Here is a 21,495-nt window from a genome sequence, read left to right as displayed (position 1 = left end):
TCACAGGAGTGGATACATCAGTAGCCATAGTGCTGAGACAAGCAGATTATCCTACAAGATTATCCTACAACAAGCTACCATGAGCTGTCTAACACGTGCTTCCTCCTAGACACGTGAATCCAGCCATCCACAATTTCTGCTGCTCCTACTGCATCACATAGCAGTGTAACGCTCTGAGCAACGTGCCGTCCGGGTTCTTCTGCATACACAAGCTCATATGGCTAGTGCTGCCGTGATTGACATGGGAGAGACACTATGCTGTCCCGCCTCCTCTCAAGAGCATGGCCATTTTCATATGTAAAATGTTACACGCTCCAAATGCCTCATAGAATCTTCATCTTTTCCAAATTTTCCACCTGCTGCATTATACACGTGACCTGATGGCGTGATCTGGCTGTAGTTAGGAACTACTTTTACTAGCTGTGTTATAATGAGGTCAAAGGGCGAATTATAAGGCTAATATTTCCAGAATCGTCTTCGTACGGAGATCAGCTGGCGTGCACGAACAAAATGGCGTAACTGCAGAGGAAACAGACATCGTGTTATGTTTTCGCTGACCGTGTCATACGCATGGCAGCTGACCACGCGATCGTTACCAATGAGGGACGCCCAAGCCGATCCGTTCCACGATGGATGTCTTTGAGGAGCAGCAAAAAAAGTAATAAAAATGTAATAGCGCCACCTGCAGCACTGGCGCACTCATATACGACAAGCAATACTAAACACTGCGGAGAGTTTGCAAGATTGCGCAACCCTTGCAGACACTTGTGATAAAATATAGGTGCGAGGCAGACTCAAAAACATGTTTACATAGAAGAACGCCACAGCCTGAAAATGCAGACGAGATTTTTTTTTTTCTCCAAGAGAGGATAAAGACTACATAAAGACTGCATAAGCTAATTAGGTAATTGGGCAAACATAACATGGAACTGGGAATGCACATGCATCTTTTATTGCATCCAGAGTACAGTTAGTGACAATGCTTCTAAAGCATGCACAGTCTTTACATAAACTACATCTAGAACCAGTATATATATATAAAAAATATATATATATATATATATATATATATATATATATATATATATATATATATATATATATTTTTTTTTCCACTTGATTTTTTCATGCTTATACATGATGAAACAGTTATAGTGTGGTCCATGACCTACATGAGTCGGGGACAAATCTCTGGGGAAATCTGATGAAACTGAAAACAATACCTGTAACAATATGATTAATCAGGCACACGCACCGTACCGCTCAAAGAATGACTGAAACGGCGGAAATTACTGGAGATTAGTCTGAGACATGAAGAAACTCACGTTTCGTGCTGCATCGTGGTGACTTAAACTCAGAACAAAACTTCATGTAAACGTCTGTCTTTTGCTAAGAAAGCTGATACAGAGGTGTAATTAATTCTGAGGTCTACACCAATGACGCAGCCTGCATAGAATTTCACTTCAGTAGTTAAAAAAAAAAAAAAAAAAAAATTTAAATCTGAATAGCAGACTCTCATGCTGCTTTAAAAAAAAAAAAAAAAATATATATATATATATATATATATATATATATATATATATATATATATATATATATATATATATATATATATAATATATATAGATATATAGATTCGTGAAATATCCTGAGCAAGAGAAAGGAGCAGTTCAGGTGTGCGGGACACCTAAACCAACACTCGGTAATCCGGGAGGAATCTGCAATCTGTAAGGAATTGGACTCTGTTAGAAATAAATATCACCGATTTCACAATCTATTGGAGTTTAATGTCAAAGTTAAAAGCAAACAAAAATACATTTCCATCATTTCAATCATTTTTGAACACATGATCAGGGCTACTCAACAAAATATAAATATTTGTATCACATTTACTGTTGACGTATAGAAACTGGAAATATTATAAAGGTAGTGCTTGACAAACACAATAAATATTTTAGAGCACCAAGAAATAACACCATATACAGTATAAGGCCAGAAGAAAACTGAACTAAAAACGGTTATAAAACAATCAGGACTTCAGCATCACTGCTAATTTTCAAAGTAATGTTATAATCATCAATCATACAACAACGTGACCTTTCCAAAAACGAATAGGAAAAATTGCACTATCGAGGCCAAAAATCAAATCTCACTCCCTGGAAATGAAACCAAACTGTCACACTTTGAGTCAATGGATCCTAAGTTTGTGTGCTGATACTTGGTCTGAAGTTTGTATATGTGCAATAAAAAGTCATTCAGTTAAAGGATAAGCTTTAACCATGAATGAGGTTTGCTAGCTGCTTCCAAACCGTGCTAGGGACATGATTGTTAATGCACTGTTCACTCATCTACCACATTTAGATCTAATCGGAGGTGCGTTTGAGCAGGGGAAAACACAAACGTGCAGTGCAAGACGTCTCTGTGATTCCAGATTAACCTTACGTTCACACACTCAAGCGGCGGTTGCGAGCGATGAACGCACGCGAGCATTCGTCTTCCGCGTGTATCTGATTTCAGCGACATTTTTTCTCAATTCTCTGCAAAATTAGGAGACGTGGAAACGTGACGAATCCAAACAACTGGCTCGAATAATTTCTCAACAATGCAATGGTGCATGCGGTCTGAGGTTTCTTTAGTTCCCTATTCACAACTTCAATTCCTATATGCAATCAGTGTTTATGCATATGCATAATTGCTTCTCTCATTAAATGTGTATAGAGACATTGTGATTGAAAAATGAAGCTCGGAAGGAAGCGACAGAGATTGTCAGTGCGTCTGATGAGCTTGTGTAGTTAATGCGGTTAGCATGCTTTGCTAAACAAAGCCTAGCACGTAACATGTCAATCAAACTTAAAAGGTGTCTGTATAAATTGTATAGTGGGCTGCCAGATATACATTTTTTGGCTGCTCCCATTTCTCAGTGATTTAAATGTTTTTTTAAAATGCTGGCGGTGCACGCCCACAAGCGACTTAGCGGTCATGAAACGCCAAGACGAGACAAATTACGAGCGACGTGATCGATTTGCGTGAACGTAAGGTTAGAATCACTGCACGGGACTCCGTGTTTATTGCATTTATATGAAAAAGGCTGCATTTTTCACTAAAACTTTAATCATCCATTCAGCATTTTTAGACAGCCAGTGACACCCGAGTGAAGAGTATTGGATATATTTAACAAAAATGTACTAATTGCGTATTGAAATAAACACGTCAGTATTTGTTGTTCATATGGTTATGGAGTGGGTTTGTAACATTCTTTGGACAGTATTTGGTCGAAATTATTTGCAGTGTTTTACGAGTTCCTTAATAAAACATATAATAAAACAGGCCCCTACTAGTGAAGGTACCGATCCATGTGTTTATAAAAAGGCTCTTACATTAGAAAACAACAAATACAGTGCGTTTAGGTGCATTTTTGTACATTTCCTACTAACGAAGCCATTTCGGCGCCAAAGCGAGCAGAACAGAAGAAGAGTCTTTGTAATCAAGTCCACTAACACTAAGTGGTGACACTTTCTCTTATACCAATGTTGTATTTGCCCAGAGCCAATACAAAAAAAAAAATGTTCAAATGATATTAAATAGTTGTTTATGTTTAGCTCGTATAACCTTTGGTCATTTGTTCGGTATATTTTCGTCTTAAGGCGTATCGCAATGCGTTTTAATTAGAACCTGGGAAGCACCCTTGAGAGATTTGGTTTGCCCGTCTGTAAGGCAGTGTAGGATAGAGTGCAATTTTAGCAGCAGAGAAAACAACTGAGTTATGTGTGCCTCAAAGCTCAGGGGAACGCTCGACAGTGAGAATTTCAATGGACCCTGTGTTCTGTTGTTTTTTACCCTCGGAGGAAGCGGTATTTAGGATGGCTACGATGCAGCGTTGGGCTCTGGACAAGGCACTGTGGACTGGCCTCACGTTCTGGATGTGTCGACCCGGCTGAGAGCGAGAGCCAGCTCCAGATCCTGCTGCTCCTGGAGGCGGAGCCTCCTCATGCGCTCCTCCTCCCTCTTACTCTCTCGCTTTGCCCACTCCAGCTGTTCGACTTCATTTCCGAACTAACAGAGAGCGAGAGACAGAGAGAGACTTGCATCGGACATGACAGAGAAACACAGTGCGCACACACACAAATCAAACACTCATGCATACACAGCAATGCATGGATCGATTGGTGAATTTCAATGAATCACATTTTGAGACGATTAAGAAAAAAAATAATTACGGTATAAGAGGAACAAAACAATTAAGGACACGCTGTTATTGGAAAATGATCAACTCCAGGGTGGTAACAGTGTTGACGCATCACACCACCTCAGCATTAATTATTTTCCTATTACAGCATGCCCGGTTAGGTTTTAATCAATGGGAAGTGTCTGACAGGGGGTTTCATTTACAATGGAGGTGCGATTCCTTTACACAACTTGACAATCAGACATGCTCGGTTGTGCTACCACCCAATCCCAAACCCAGTGCAAAACAATCGTTTAAATCTCATAACGTCACCCAGTTTGACTCTTTGGTCTTTGGAGAGTGCCGTCACGGATTTATCGGTTTCCAAATTGTAACTACACTCTCACTGCTGTATCTCAGTGTTTTTCATTTTGTGATGGATAAACAATAATAGTCAGTCCTTCCAGGATTTCACGATGTGGTGAACGCACAAATGAACACAAAATCAAGCAAACTCCGCAATATGTGAAGGAGCCTGCGATGGTTCAAAAATGATCGCAGATTTCCCGCCGTATTGGCATCGTGTGACGTCACCACGACGCAAAGTCCTCTTCGATTCACAGGAGTATAGCTAAAAGGGCTCATTTGTCAACAAATATCACTGTGAAAGGCCGTGCAAAACAATTTCATGCGATTGCAATTTCGCAAAAAAAAAAAAACTAGTTATTCGCAAAAATCAAGCATTTCTGGCCTCAGCAATCACAAAAAAACCTGTGAAACCCTGTACGGACTGATAACACTCAGTGATAATACTCAGGTGGTTGCTATACTGTACATTGATGGCACAGCGATCAAGAAATCTATACTGCGTCTCTACTGACTAGAAGTTTTTACTCAAAAGCAGTCGAGGAGTCGAGTCATGAGATCACTGGAGCTCATTTCTGACTTGAGAAGCATGGATTATTTTTTTCCATTTTAGTTTAATGTGACAGCACTATAATCACAGAATTATGAATGAATAGTTACATTACCTGTAGTACTCAATATAAAGAATATAGAGGCATGATTCTATATATATATACATATATATACATATATATATATACATATACATATACATACATATATATACATATATATATACATATACACATATATATACATATATATATATATATATACACACACACACACATATACACATATATATATATATATATATATATATATATATATATATATATATATATATATATATATATATATATATATATATATATATATATATATATATACACACATATATATATATATATATGTGTGTGTGTGTGTGTTTAAAAAAAAAAAAAAAACCCCATGCATCTACAATTTCTCACTGCACAAATGAATGACTGGTGACGTGACCGATGACAAATGTGAAGCACGTAAACCCCAACTCACATCATTAACCCCTTACAGTCCGTGTGAGATTCATTACAATCGCATGTGCTTTAGCTTTTTATCCCAATCCACTCAGCTATACTACAACAGTATCAAAAGTTTACACAGTATACTCTATTTGAATGTATTGCTACACGTATATTTATTCAAAATGCAGTTTACATACGGTGTATGACGTTAAAGTTCATACAGTTTCTTTTTTAAAAAAAAAAATTTTCCCATGCTAAATAAATCTGTTTTCACATACGAGGCAATGCGGATTTTGTGTGTTTGTTGGGTGGAGTAGGTGCTCGTTGTGGTTAACACTCAAGCATACAGAGAGCTGAGTTGTGGTCACCAAACCCATGTACTGACTTACCTTCAAATGTTCAGGGCCTGGGAGAGAGACACATTATTATAACAAATCTAAAGCAATCAGGGCTAAATTTAAAGTTGGGTGGGCGGGTGGGGGGACACCCCCTCAAAACAAATCAGCTCATGCTGCACAGAAGGACACCATGAACAAACCCCACTTGCACAGCAAACACATGCAAGCGCTTTATACAGTAAAATAATAGCATGCAAAAGCTGTAGCTAAGCAACAAATGCACCAATACGGTACTTTTACACTGTAGGACTAAATCGCGTCAGCGTATTTTAGACTTACCTCATCAGTGGAAGTAAGATTTACTACAGAATAAAATCACACCATTACTCTCGATAGAAATGAAATCTTTAACCCTAAAGCAGGTTTAACGACTTATTTTATTTATAAACAGCAAGGGTTAGTTTTAACACCGGAACATGTAAGGAGACAGAAGTTGCACTGTGAAACACAAGGACTTGCTATTTGTTGTTTGTCACTTGGGTAAGGATGAGTGGGAGGTTTAACTATTGCACTTCCTGTTTTCAGTCAGAGATCACAAAGTTCACATTAAAGATGGCATAAAGCCTGTATTCCACGTATATACAGTACTGTGCAAAAGTCTTAGCCCCCCCCCCCCAACTTTGTTATAGATTTTTTCTTTTATGACTTCTACATTATCGAGTCAGTACAAAAACATTTTAGATTTCCAAACATTCATTTTCCAGCACAACATTAAATGTTACAGAAAAAATGTTTGTATGTCAGTAAAGAAAGCAGCATATTAAGTGGTAAGAGAACACTTTTCAGTCAAAAAAACAAAACAAAACGACGACAAAACAATGGTTTTGCTGCAAAAATAAGAAGTGTGTGAGACAGTCAAAGTCTCCAGAAGAACTGGTTATGCAAGATGCTCAATACAACTCACCAGCTCATTTCCTTATAAATAAAATGCACAAATTTTAACTGAGACTACTAGGGGGGGGGGGGGGGTTTTGTTTGTTTTTTTTAAAGCACATCACACCAAATATTGACTTTGATTTAATTTTCATTTATTACTGTTTACTGCTCTTTATAGTATTTTTTTAATGTAGAAACATTTCATTTAATTAGTTGTGAAGGCATCTTTGCTCTACAGCATTTCTTTGCACAGTACTGTATATGATCTATGTATTAAAACAGTAGATGTTTAAGATGTATAAAGTAGTGTTAAAAGGCAGCTATGTGTACTCTGAGTAAGATCTTCTTAGTTTCCTATTGTAACCGGGCTTTAAAAGGAAAACTCCACATTTACATAAACATTAAATGTGTTTATATTGAAATGTGTGTGATGTGTGTAGTGACCCTGGTGCTAATTTGTTGGTTTGTTCCTGTGTGTGATGCACACAAACTTAAGTGCTTAAGTGATAACAGTGAGGTTTTGCTGCTAGCTCCTATAAACAAAAGAGCAAGAGCTTCTTTTTTCCATTTGAATGAGAAATCCAGTATAGATGTTGTGAAGACTATGGTGCAGAATGCAATGCAGCTGTACGACATAGTCTGGCTGGGTTACAGAAGAGACTCTGCTCAGCTAGATAGCAGTCTACGAAGATGACAAGTGTGATGGTGTTGGTGTTGATGGCGTTGGTGTGGACATGAAAGTTGACGGTTTGGACGCCGATGCGTTTCTCGTGCACGATTGAGGGGGTGAGAGAGCCAGACAGACTAAAAATCTATTCCCCTGTTTAGGCAGAGATGAATCCTACTGACTACAATGTCCGTGGGTTGTCGAAGAGAATTATGGGTGATGTAACATGACCCACAAAGTATAAACAAAAACAGAACTTGGATTATAAATGAAATCTTGAACTCTAATGGTAAATATGGAGACTTCAGGGTGGACTTTTCCTTTAATCGGAAGTTCAGAGTGTACCGACAACTGAAAAATGAATGGATTCATATGAATGACATTACGCAGGAGGCAAGCAAAGTCAGGCAGACGCAACTGCGGGCTGGATGCGGGGGTGAGGAACACAGCAAGTAAAACAGACGGTTAGGACCAGCAGGGTCTACAGGTCTCGGCTATTGCTGGCTATCCAGCTGGCCATCTAGAAATGAATGGTTGATGAGGGGGAGAAAGAGCATGCTGGGACTAAGACAAAAATGACAACACGGCTGCAGCCAAGGATGAACAATACAACAGAACATAATGCAACACAAAGCAACAACAAACACAGATCCAGGATGAGCTGGCATGCCTGCGGGGACACTCAGTGCTGGCTAAGCTGGACACACCTGCAAGGGTTAACTAGACTCGACTTACGGCTCTAAGGTCTGCAAGACCGAGAGACTCTGTTAAGGCGGATCTACTGGACTGCGACGAGGAGAGAGAGTCCTCGCACGGCTTCGGAAAGCGAGGAACACCGAGCGTTTGTCTATGAGCGGCAACTCCTGTATGAGTTCCTGCTGAACTTGTGCCTAAAACAGTTCAGAAAGGGCATCAGTTAGAAAGCAAACTGCATTGAAATCACTGTTCGCATGTTCTGTATGACTACTTGACCCCTGAGCAAAGAGCAGCAATGAGATCAGGCCGTGGAGCTTTTTAAAAAGGGCTGACTTGCGGTGTACCAAAACCAGAGCAGCGGTTTCATTTCTGCAAATTCAAGCCACCTTTCAAAACCAATTACAACGCCCGTAAGCCGTTACAACAACTGTTGACAAACACAACACAAGATTGTTGAGCCATAGGCTTTGTAGTACGCCGGCCTCTGCAGCTCTGGAGAGTCGCTTCAGTCTGTAGATGCTGATGCTTCAAAAAACATTGGAGAGAAAAAAAAAAAAAAAGAACTAGGCTGCTGATGTGGTTTGTGTAAAAAAAAAAAAAAAGGAAAAAAATAAAGCCTCACTATCAACTATCACCCGTGTGCCATTCTCCGAGTGCAAAAGGTCACAGAGCAGCTGCTCGGAGCAAGTGAGAGACTGGTTTTGGGCTTCCTCTGTTTTTCTCAGGGGCGAGGCACAACACGTAAGTGAAGAGAGTTATTTACCGAAAGCTGCAGAGGAAACAGAAAACAGCAAGAGAGAGAAGTGAGTAGAAACTGGCATGGATTATTTTAGCCACCCATGAGAACCACTTCACAATCTCTGAAGCCTTCAACTGTGCTGCCTCATTTATGCCTCAACCTCACGATGTCTGAACACTCTTCACAGATACACATTTAATTATTCTTTTCTTTTACACTATACAGCTGAGACAGCTTAAGACAAACAGAAAAATGTAATTTATCCCATAGATATGGGAGTGGGGGGTCAAAACAATATGTAAACTATTATGTAATGACTTGCCCTTTGCCTTTATAACTGCATCCAATCTCATTTATACCATTAGAGCTGCTTTTGACCCTCAGTTGTAATCTTTTGGATTTTTTTTATTAGTGGAAATTTCATTTTCTATGTAAGTAAATTGTAAAAAAATAATTAAATAAAAAATAGATGTAAATTTTCCTTTATTTTCCATGGGGGATGCAAATTTTTGCACTCAACTGTACATAAGGAAGTGTTCTGCCAGGGTAGTAAATTAAGGAGAAGTATTAGCAGCAGTTGTAGTAATAGTACCGCAGCAGCTACTACTACTACTACTACTAATAATAATAATAATAATAATAATAATTTAAAAAAGCAGTAGTACTAATATTAGAAGCAGTATTAGTAGTTGCAGTAAGAGTAATAATATTATTATTATTATTATTATTATTATTATTATTATTATTATTAATAGTAGTAGCAGCATTAACAGATGATGCAGACCACAGGAGAGAGAAGCACATGCTATTTACTTAAAGTTGCAGAGCAAACTGAAAGCAGTGAGAATACACTGGCAAGAACGCTTTTAGCCAGTCGTGGGAACCGCACACTTGCTGCTTCTCTGTAGGGTGTGAAGTGTGTATGCCGGTCAAATTCTCACACTCTGTCTCTCTCACTTTCTAGCTCTCTGTCTCTCCTGCTCCATCTCCACATTTCCTCTGCTCAGTGATATGAGCAACACAGCAGCACCGCACCCATGTCTACAGTGACAACAGAAAAACAACTCGGCCTGGTACCCAACGCACATAAACAGCACAGCACCACGCAGAACAGCACATCACAGGGCTCCGAGCTGTGTAAACACCACACGAGTGAAAGGTCAAATCGACTGTTCTTCTATATACAGTAACGAACAAAAGAGAGACAGAGAGATGAATACGAATACCAAGAACTGGACACGACATCTAACACAAACGTAGATGAATTAAGTACAGAAATGATTTAGGGAAACCTGGGTATGCATATTAGCCATATCGATAGCAGGGTTTATCTTCACTTGTCCTCTTGGTGAAAGATCTCACGGAATGGTTTGATGAGGATGACTCGTCTAATCTTGAGATCTTGAGACAGGGACAGTTTTCCCCAGGTGTCCCAACTGTGCAGAGTTTCTCAATTTCTTTTTACTCGACACCTGATTACACTCATCAATTAATTTGGTGTGTTAGAAGAAGATACACAAATATCTGTCCTTTTGTGCCCCTCCAGGAAGCCCCTATCTGACCCCCTGACAAGTGTGACACCCTGTTTTTTTTACAGTGCCCACATCAAACAAAGATGAAGGTCACAAGATCAAACTGGAAAGAAAAAAAAAAAACCCTGAAAAAAACAAGCAACGGTGTAGAACACATGGTTCTTGTGGTTCAGTGGGTTCTGCACTAGCAATCGAGGGGTTGCCAATTCAAACCTCGGGTGTGGCACCAAAGACCTGCTGACTCAGAATGAAAGCTAGGGTGTTTTTAGTGTCTTTACCCTGTTTGCTTCTCCCCCAAATTATTGTTAGGGAACTGAAACATGTCATATTTCTTCAAAGACTGGACTATTAAATAAAATCTAATTTTAAAAAAAAATAAATGGAGAGGAGTTGGAGTCCATTTCATGGCCTGTGAGTACATTACGAGACTGTTACACCTTGTCCAGTGTTAACTCCTATACTGCACTACAGGTACAGTACAGGCTGTACCTACAGTACACACTACACCCAGCACTAAGGTGTGCATGTTAAACGCATCTATATGCATTTCAAAGCGGAAGTACGAAGGGAAACACCAGAGCCGATGATGATGTGCTTCACTGACTATTGCGCAATCTCTAGCAGCAGATGCAGATCAAGGAAAGTGGATGAGCACCAACCGGTAAATGTTTGGAGATTATGATTATAGATCTAGAATTTAGTTCTATATTGTCATGGTTAGAGGGATATGAACGGGAGCGTGGCTTGAGCAGCAAAACTCGATACGGAGAGTAAAGAAATCGGAGCAGGACGAACGCGGTTAAAATGGGACTGTGAGACTAAAGGTAAATAATTCTTCAGCAGTGCTATTAGTGTTTAATTAGCCTCTAAGTGCTCCCTGTTACTGAACAGCTAGCTACAGCTAATCACGACTAAAATCGCTGCCTACAACTTTAACGAAGCACGTCTTTGCGAGTCTAATAATAAACGCTGTGTCTTAGTGGGACATTTCTGGGACAGCAACAGACGGGCCAATGTCTTACTACAGACAGCTGTGGTTATGACGTTCAACTATATCTAATTATATGGTGCATGATTAACGGCTTTGATGCACATGCATACAGTTTACGTGTGTATAATGTACGTGTATAGATATAATACATATATACAAATAGATATATCTATATAGATATACACACACACACTAACAATACTCACCATAAGGAGGTGGTGCTGGTCTGGCTGGCACAGGCTTTTTGGGTGGAGGCAGAGGGTAGGTGGGTTTTCGGCCTATAGGTTGGCTACTGGAGCCCTTCAAAGAGAACACAGATTTATAAACAGTTCTGAACCTCATCAGAAGACAGGACAATATGCACAGTGTGAGTATGACCGAGAACATGCCACACAGCTATTTTAAGGCTACGCTTGGTTAAAAATTCCCTGAATTATCCTCTTAATTCAGTGATTCCAGGTAAAGGCATAAACGTCATGGCAGTTATGGGCAGATGATAGATAACAAGCGCCACATAGACTACTGGTGGTGCAAAAAGTACTTGTGCTTTCCTGCGGTCTGATTACTGAATAGGCCGTTTCACACCGGTGACCTCCGTCCTACCTTTGACATATTTCCAAAGTCTGCAAAGCCACTGTTCCCGCCAAAAGAGTCGAAAGGGTCCGATGGAGCAAAAGGATCTATGTTTGGGAGGGGAAAAACAAAAAAAATTAGAAACACAGACATGATGTATTTTAGTAATTCTCACACGGGTACAGAGGCATGTTTTTGCTATTTTCTCTCCATTACGGAAACACACACTCACATCAGGTCAGCAGCGGCGTCACGAACAGCCCGGGAGCTGCACGTTTATTTTAGGCACGTGGCTATACTGTGGCTGCACTGTTTCGTTTTCCATGACTACTCCTGAAAAGTCTGCTTTCAGACCCCCCCCCCCCACCCCCACCACCACCCTCCCGTGCGATGCTTATGACGTAGGTCTTTAATTAAGTGATTACAGAGTTAAGTGGAGGCAGTGTTCGATGGACTGTGACAAACAGCCTTTATCATCTAGCGCTACGGAACGCAGTTTATGACTTCATGAATAAACCAGTAAAGAGACAGAAAGGAAACAAAAACAAAAACAAACAAAAAAGACTTCTCTACAATGCGCCGCTTGTGTTTGTGACCACAGGATTGGCATTCAGCAAACCGATATTAGAAGTGGAAACCCCTGTGTGTTTATTCCATGCATGCTACACAGGACCAGTAATAATGCAGCACACACAAGCCAGTATTCATACAAAACAAGATGTAGGAGACTGTGTTTTTCATAAATGAACCCGACTTCCTCAGTGAGAAAATAGATAGAGTGTGGAGCTGTTTGACATCTATGGCGTGCGAGAGAGCGCGTAAGCAATCGGGGCAGCTGAAAAGTGTCAGTGTTCCTCGAGAGTTTTCCTGCTGTAGCATGTTAGCAGGCCGTTTGGTTTGGCCACAAAGTCAAGCTTGTTAAGGCAGGACTATTTTAAGGACGGCTGGAGTTTTTTTTTTTTTTTTTCCCTTCTTCATGCAGGTAAAAGCTCTATAAATAGGCTTTTACGCCACAGGAAAATCTGAAGAGTTGTGGATAAAGCAGAAATTAAAACAAATTCTGAAACGCGCTTGTGTGAACCCGATGACTCCTTCTTCTGGAAAGTTCTCCCTGACCGTATTAGCTGGGCCTGAATCACATGTTGTAAAATTCCATAAATAACCATCATTGACGGTGAATTCTCAAATCAAAAGACAGGCCAGAAGGTGCTGATTCAATTTCTACAGCAGCAGCGCTGACAGTAGTGCTGGCTGAAATTCAATGCACATGTTTATATTAATGCTCTTGTTCTTATACAGTGCTGTGAAAATGTATTTGCCCCCATCCTGATTTCTTCTGTTTTTTAGATCTTCATACGAAATCCGGCATAAAACGACAACCTGAGTAAACAAATCATACAGTTTTATTATTATTTTTATTGAAGCAAAAGACGTTATCAAACTCCTATCAACCATGTGAAAAACTAATTGCCCCCTAAACTTAAAATTTGTTTGTGCCACCTTTAGCAGCAATAACTGCAACCAAACACTTCCGATAAACGGAGATCATTATTTCACTTATTTCTAGGACTAGGACTTACTCCTATGCTTTGGATCATTGTCTTGCTGCATAATTCATTTGCACTTGAGTTTCAATTACGGATTGAAGACCAGACATTCTCCATTAGGATTTTCTGGTAGAGATCAGAATTCCTCAATTATTTCCCTCAATTACTGCAAGTTGCCCAGGCCCCGAAGCAGCAAAGCATCCCCACACCATCACACTGCCACCACCATGCTTGATCGTAGGTGCGATGTTCTTTTTTGTGGAATTCGGTGTTTGGTTTACGGCAGATGTAACGGCACTGCTGTCTTCCAAACAGTTCCACTTTCAACTCATCAATCCACAAAACATTCTCTCAAAAGGTTTGAGGATCATCAAGGTGTGTTTTGGCAAAATTCAGATTTAAATGTTCTTCTGGGTTAGCAGTGGTTTTCTCCTCGCCACTCTTCCATGGATGCCATTTTTGCCCAGTGTCTTTCTGATAGTGGAGTCATGAACAGTGACCTTTATTGATGCAAAAGAGGCCTGGAGTTCCTTTAATGTTGTCCTTGGCTCTTTTGTGACTTGCTGGATGAGTAGTTTCTGTGCTCTTGGAGGAATTTAGAAGGACGGCCACTTCTGGGAAGGTTCGTTACTGTGCCGAGTTTTTTTCAATTTGGAGATAATGGCTCTCGCTGTGTTTCTTTGGAGTCCCAGAGCATTTGAAATAGCTTCGCAACCCTTCCCAGAGTGATGTATTTCAATCGCCTCATAATTTCTGGAATTTCTTTCAACTTTGGCAGAGTGTGTTACTGGGTAAGACCTTTTAACCAACGTCATGCTGTTGAAAAAGTTCTATTTAAATGTTGATTTGATTGAACAGGGTTTGCAGTATTCAGACCTGGTTGCGTCTAATCTAGCTGAACCCCGTTATGAATGCATTATCATAGATTTGTGGAATCAGTAACTCCGGGGAGCAAATACATTTTCACACAGGCCCAGTTGATATTTGATAACTTTTTTGCTTCATTAAATAACGACATCATTGAAAAACTGTATTTTGTCTTCACTCCGGTTGCCTTTGCTTTATCTTAGATTTTGTTTTAATTTCTGAAACAATTTAGTATGAGATCTACACAAAAACAGAAGAAATCAGGAGTGGGGCAAATACTTTTTCACTGCACTGTACATTATTGTTTCTATAGTAATAGCTAATTCCCTGGGCTCTGTATTTCTACTCTGTAAGGAGATATTTAATATTTATGCAAGGAGTCTCCAGTTTCAGCACGTTGTAACAGACAGTAAGTTTTCTATCATGGAAAAGTCTTCATGACTTTGTGCTTTCTAGGTTCTCAGCAACATGACAAGATGCGTTTCTTATCTTTTAGAGAGAGAGAGAGAGAGAGAGAGAGAGAGAGAGAGAGAGAGAGAGAGAGAGAGAAAGAAGCTGAAGCTGGTGAGGGAATGACTGCTTGCTTACATCCACTATAAAGTAACACAAATTTGCTATCATTTTTTGCACACTTCATTGTGTGTGTCCTTACACAATTATGAACCAACATGACATGGTTAACAGCTTTGTCATGTAGCGCGTGTAGATGGGTTAACCTAAGAGGAACAGCGTGGCTTGTGTGTGTGTGTGTGTGTGTGTGTGTGTGTGTGTGTGTGTGTGTGTGTGTGAGGAGCTTACGCTGCATTATGAAACACTGAGACCTTTATCTAGCATCTTCTCACCAAAATATAGTCACCCCAATACCCAGAAAGCCCTGAAGCTTCCCCTTATGGACACTTGAGAAGGCTAACCGCAGATAGTGAAGATGACCAAAAAAAGAACTGAAGCGCTTAAAAGGACAGCAGGACTGTTTAGGTTCCCTCAACCAAACCATCACAAAAAAAAAACAAGCAAACAAACAAATAAACAGCATAAAAAGCAGCATTATCTAGTTCTTTTGCAACACAGTGCTGTTTTTTTTTTTTAAAGCATTTTTAAACTTGAAAAGAAAGAACAGGCATCATTTAAAAATAAATAAATAAATAATAATAATAATGTTTTTTTTTTTTTTTTTTTTTTTAACATGTGCCAGTTCTTTCTTTTGTCTTTACAGTTAATAAAAATGAAAAACGAGCACTGCATTAATCGAGCATCGCTTTAGTGATTTCAGCTCTGCAGCGGATCGTGTTGCACAAAGGCATCCTTGTGCACTGTAACGATGACGTCGTCTGTTTTACGGTCATCACTGTAACCGTTCCAGCCTTCTCTCCAGCTCGTGGAAAATTAACTAGAACCCCATGTTCTGTTGGTTTCCACTTTTAATGCGCAGTGGAAAAATTCACTGACTTAAAAGTAACTCCGAACGAGCAGGAAGCATACAGTACCTGAGTCTTTCAACTTAGGAGAACCGACGGATGCAAGATTCCCCTGCCTTCCAAAAGAGCTGACCTGCAGCATAAGGAGAGAGAAAGACACAGAGCGAGCGAGAGAGAGGGAGAGAGAGAGAGAGAGAGAGAGAGAGAGAGAGAGAGAGAGAGTGTGTAAGACACAGCAGGAGAGAAAATAAGACAATCTTTACATGGTTTAGAGAGTACAGTGAGTAGATGGTGCTTCCCCAGAGGAGTTCCTCATTCTCTAAGTAACCTCAGATGCAAAACGGTATTCTGTTATAATCCTTCACTTTGAATACAAGTACATTGTGTTTCTGACAACCATGCTTATGTTTCTATCATGCGACTGTCAGAAAAACAACAAAATCAAATGTCTTCCGTGTGTGTGTGTGTGTGTGTGTGTGTGTGTGTGTGTGTGTGTGTGTGTGTGTGTGTGTGTGGTGTTCTGGGAAAACCTTTCACATGGTCAAATGTTGAGATCTTAAGCAACGGCACTTATATACGAAAGAAATTTGCATCCCATTCTCACTGAACGACAGCAACACACTGTGTAAAAGCAGCTGCTACATACTGATATCATTTGGCATTTAGCATAACAAAAAAAATTACTAATATTATTTTTTTTAAACATGACCTTGAAGATTGTCTTCTTTTTTTTTTTTATATTCGCCTACAGCCATTTTTTTGCAACAGCGCTTGTTAAACTGGCTGTTCATTTATTTAAATGTGATCTTTACAGAAAGTCTAGGCGAGACCAGAAAATAACATATTTTGGGAAAGAGATTTATGTTTTCGTAGAACATGTTAACTATTTCGGTTATTATTGTTTCATTTTTTCTTGTCGCGTGATCGCGACGTAATTTTCTCGTGATCCCCACATAAAAAGTTATTTTCTTGTGATCTTGTCATAACATTAAGCTGTTTTCTCACATCGTGTGATCACGAGAAAAAAAATCGCGTGCCTTGTGAATGTTACTGGTGCTGCACGTGTGTTGGCGTCTTCGCCATCGTAACAATAATGCATGGCCTCTTAGGTCTTTTGTAGATATTTCTTCATCATCTTCATTGGGCTAGTTTTCCAGACTTGGCCCATGGCAACACGTACACATAAACAGCCTTTATATTTAATAAACTGAACTCTTGAATTATTCTGCATTCATTTTGACCAAATTGTATCAGATATTTATAAACAGAAGACCCAATAAAGATTGCAAAGCTGTTATAATTCACAGTCGGAAAGCAATACTCAAACTATTTTCAACCTAATCTCTATTTACCACATGGGGCATTTAATTTAGGCTATGATTTAGTCGAATGTAAAGGCAGTTGTCGGGGCATTCAATGATCACTTATACAGTATCGCTCTAGAATTGAGAAAAACCTACCTTGCTAAGACGTTTTTTATTATTAGTTCTGCAATGACTTTAATAATAAATGTACATTTATTGACTGCTTCATTTATTGACTACACTTAGACATCCATTATAAGCGAGTTTTGTGTAAATGGATGTTCAGAACAAGGAAAACTGTCGAGATTCTTGCCTATAGTCATCGTACATATGTGTGATACCTATGTGGAAGATGAATTAGAGGGAGAAAAAAAATAATCAATCACTGGACTATTCTCATTTGTAAAAAAAAAAAATCATATATATATATATATATATATATATATATATATATATATATATATATATATATATATATATATATATATATATATATATATATATATATATATGTATGTATTTATCAAGCATTATGTACTAAACAGGTTCAGTAATTTTAATTCCATACATATCATAGTAGCATCCTAAAACAAACCAGGACAAACCCTTGAGAGGACACTCACGTTTAATGGGCTGGCGGGACTTTTAGTGAAGCGATCCGAGCTGCTGAAGGGGTCTCTGAACAGGTCATTCTGCTTGAAGGGATCTCCTCCGAATGGGTCAGCTACAACTGAAAGGCAATCCTTTAGATATAACAACTGGACAACTGTCACCTAAGTGTGGTAGATCAGGAAAATAATTTTTTGATCTATTTTCCCCTGATACCAGGGATTAACATGGATTCTGATCGTTTCGGTTCTGCCTGAAACCGCATTTGTATGATCGGCTCGTCCAAACACAGAAATTTTCATATAAATACAGAAATGCAGATGGCCACATCTTCACGAGAAGATGGATAAGGAATTAAACACTAGGGGGTGTGCTGTTATAGGAAAATAATCAACAGATTGGTGTGATGCGATACGATGTGACGCACCTTGTACTTACTCTTAGTTACCTGATTATTTTCTGAAAAGTTTTATTTTCTCTGATACTACAGCAATTTGCCAACAATTTACCTTTTTTTTGTTAATGAACAGGTCATTCTTTTACCTGCTTGTAACTGAATAGTTTAACATATTATATGGTACTGTACAAAAGTCTAAGGCACCTTATTGATTTATTTGAGATTTTTATCTACATTATCGAGTCAGTACAAAAACCTTTTAGATTTTTAGAGTAAAATGTTTGTGTCAGTAAAGAAACCACTTTTCAGACAATAAACATTGTGAAGGCTGCTGGGTTTTGCTGCAAAAATAAGAAGCAAGACTCCAGAAGAACTGTGGCTGGTTCTGAAAAAGGTCGTCAGACCAAATATTCACTTCGTTTCATTTGCTACAGTTTACTGCTCTTTGCAGTATTTCTTTTAAATGTAGAAACGTTTCATTCCATTATTCTGTAGGCACTTTGGCATGTGCCGAAGGCTTTTGTACAGTACCGTGGGTTGCGGATCGTCTAGAAAACGAGCGAGTCCCTTCGCCAGCCTGGTTTCTTTCTCTCTCAAAGTTATAAAGACACGCAGCTTGGAAAGCACAAACACTCCTGACATAAATATCAGATAATCAGATATTATTAGGCTTAAATTTGACAGTATATCTATAATATAATCCCTGTGAGTTAGCTGTTATTATGTGAATGATAATGTATCAGAACGGGCGCATTAATATAAACCTGTAGGGTATAAATGCCTTTTAATACACACAAACCCAAACTACAAACGTTCTATTATGCATTTAAAACTTTAAAATAGTGCGTTCCATTAAGTCAAACCTGCAGTTTGCACCGGGGGGGTAATTTGGGATACATCGGACTTAAACACACTACTCACACTGTAAGCTATAGGTTCAGTACATCACAGCACCTTTATTGAAGGGGTCGCTTTTGAAGGGGTCCTCAGTCTGAAAGGGATCCACGCTGAAGTTCTGAGCGGCGTTGTTATTAAACATGGCCAGCTTCGACTTGAAGGAGGAGTCCTCCTGAAACAGACGCACCATTCAGAGACGTTGTTTGCTCTCCTGCTCAGCCTTTTTTTTTTTTTTTTTTTGGGGGGGGGGGGGGGGGGGGGGGGGGGGGGATGTTATCATTGTAATCATTTCTACTGCGTCACAAACGTCTAGTCATTTCCTGCTCGGGAAAGGAGAGAGCTTGTGAAGGTGACGCGTGCTTCCAGGGAAGTCGGTTTAAAAGTGAGTGGCACAGCTGCATGTACAAAGAATGCGTTATGACAGGATGAGAAACATTTCTGGAGCTCTATTTTCGTGATCGTACCTCATGCGTGAAGAAAGGGCATACAATCGGCATGCTGTATGTTTTTGGTGTCTTTGTGAGTAATACTAATGTTGTTTTGGACTTATTTCTGTGCTGTTTACACGTCACTTATGCGAGACGTGGTTTAAAGCAATTCTGTACTGACAGTTCTCCATCACCGACATGATATCTGGTCAGCAGTCGTTATTATTGCGCTACAACCAGTAATTGTGTATAATATGCAGAATATTTTAACTAATGGATGTTTTAGAGGATGTGCACACTGAAAGCAATTGAATGATTGGAAATGAAATTTCTTTACATCTTCAGTGGGAGTTCGGTGAAGGAAGTAGAAGGGACTGCTTTGGGACTGAAAGCAGTGAGAGTCTGAAAGTGGTGGAGGAATCAGAAAATATTTGTAATATACGGCGTTTAACAAGTAGTAGTCTCACCACAGTGCTGCTGAGTCCTGAACCCTCCTCAGCAAGGAGCTGGTCGATTTCAGCCAGGTTGCTCGTACTGCCGTCGAGAACTTTGTCGTAGCGCTCGATGGTCTTATTCAGTTCCTTCTGCCGCTCCTGGATCTGTGAGATCTCTTCCCGTACCTACGTGAAGAATGAGATGTCGACAAAAAATAAACAAGCACCTTCAGATACATTCAAACAAACTGCTGAAGTGAAACTGCCTCTAGTGTTGCCTCTAACCTCATCCATCTCATTCTGAGAGGTTTTGAGCAGTTTTAGGATGCTCTCTAGCTTGGCTCTTCCTGCATGCAGGCTCTCCTCCAGCTGCTTCTCCTCCTGTTCCATGCAGTACAAGTCCGTCTTGGTCCTGTTCAGTTCCTTCTCCCGCGTCTGATGAGACGCCTCCTGAGATATGAGCTGCGTCTGCAAAGAGGAGATCTACACAAACACACACACACACACACACACACACACACACACACACACACAAAACCAGATCGGTGAGAATGCGTTAGATCCTAATACTCCCGCCCGCTCTCACTCTCCTTCTCCCAATCACTATAACTCACTCTGTTTGTCTCTCGCTCAATCACTATAAATCTCTCTCTTGTCTTTCTCTGGTTATCGCTCTGCCTCTCTACTGCCATCTCTCTTTTGTGTCTCTTTTCTTGGTCTATGCCTCTCCGTCTCTCTCACCCTGCTGCTCTCCTCCTGGACCTTGCTCTTGGCCTCGGTCACTTTGCTCTCCAGTTTGCTCCTCTGCTGCTCCATTTCCTGCAGTCTGTTCTGAGCGCCCAGCGTCTGTCGCTCCAGTTCTTTCACGCTGATGTTCTCTTGTTCCAGGTCCACTTGCATGCCCTGTACGTACATGTACACACACACACACACACACACACACACACACACACACACACACACACACACTTACTTTACTCACTCGGCTACTCTCTCTGTAAAAAAGTAGGCTCAGGAGACTTTTTTCTTTCTGAGCAAAAATACAGAAACTTTTCACAGCAGAAAACCAGAATTATAACAAAAGGTTCTAGGTGTGTGGTTTTGGTACCAGCTCCAGATTTTATTGAATGGTACTATAATGTACTTGAGGGCACAAATACACACACACACAGACAGACCAGCCTAAAATGTAGTCCCAAAGTCTGTTTGGGTTCCAGTTTGGGCCAGTTCTTATTAAAAAGTGCAATGGAAAATGCTCCTATAGTGGAGCAGATAATGCTGTGTGCTGTTAAGTAATAAAGAATGTTTTGTAGACTGAGCCGTACATGAACTTCACTGTTCTTCTGACGAAGGGTCTCCTCCTTCTGCCTGATCTCCTGCTCTATGGTCCGCCTCTCACTATTCAAATAGAAATAAATAAATAGAGAGTTAAGTGCAATATTCTGCACACTTGCCAGACAAACTGAAAAAAAGACACAGAAATGTATTGCCATCCACGAGCCAATAAATCTGTAAGGTTTCCACAGATGTTCCTTTATTGTTACAAATCAC

General features: G+C 39.8%; 1 protein-coding gene across 3 annotated transcripts in view; it reads right to left on the bottom strand.

Annotated features, from left to right (window-relative positions):
- Positions 1 to 1,765: 1,765 nt before the first annotated feature.
- Positions 1,766 to 21,495, bottom strand: part of eps15l1b (epidermal growth factor receptor pathway substrate 15-like 1b) — a 28,394-nt gene continuing 8,664 nt past the window's right edge. Inside the window, exons 14-24 of one of the 3 annotated variants that reach the window (XM_017495976.3) lie at positions 21,270 to 21,342; positions 20,686 to 20,847; positions 20,230 to 20,427; positions 19,978 to 20,130; positions 19,140 to 19,254; positions 17,803 to 17,909; positions 15,945 to 16,008; positions 12,077 to 12,153; positions 11,680 to 11,773; positions 8,251 to 8,405; positions 1,766 to 4,053 (exon numbers count right to left, since the gene is read on the bottom strand). In XM_017495976.3, coding sequence (XP_017351465.1) covers positions 3,910 to 4,053; positions 8,251 to 8,405; positions 11,680 to 11,773; positions 12,077 to 12,153; positions 15,945 to 16,008; positions 17,803 to 17,909; positions 19,140 to 19,254; positions 19,978 to 20,130; positions 20,230 to 20,427; positions 20,686 to 20,847; positions 21,270 to 21,342 — 1,342 coding nt within the window. In that variant the 3' untranslated portion in view covers positions 1,766 to 3,909. Of the gene's footprint in view, positions 4,054 to 5,488; positions 5,981 to 8,250; positions 8,406 to 11,679; positions 11,774 to 12,076; positions 12,154 to 15,944; positions 16,009 to 17,802; positions 17,910 to 19,139; positions 19,255 to 19,977; positions 20,131 to 20,229; positions 20,428 to 20,685; positions 20,848 to 21,269; positions 21,343 to 21,495 lie in introns of those variants that run through there. The other 2 variants (XM_053673538.1, XM_017495979.3) reach the window with 2 other exon arrangements.

This window comes from Ictalurus punctatus, chromosome 20 (genome assembly GCF_001660625.3).
Source record: "Ictalurus punctatus breed USDA103 chromosome 20, Coco_2.0, whole genome shotgun sequence".
NCBI lineage: Eukaryota > Metazoa > Chordata > Actinopteri > Siluriformes > Ictaluridae > Ictalurus > Ictalurus punctatus.
Note: the sequence above shows the minus strand (reverse complement) of the source record. Positions and strands in the feature narration are given on the sequence as shown.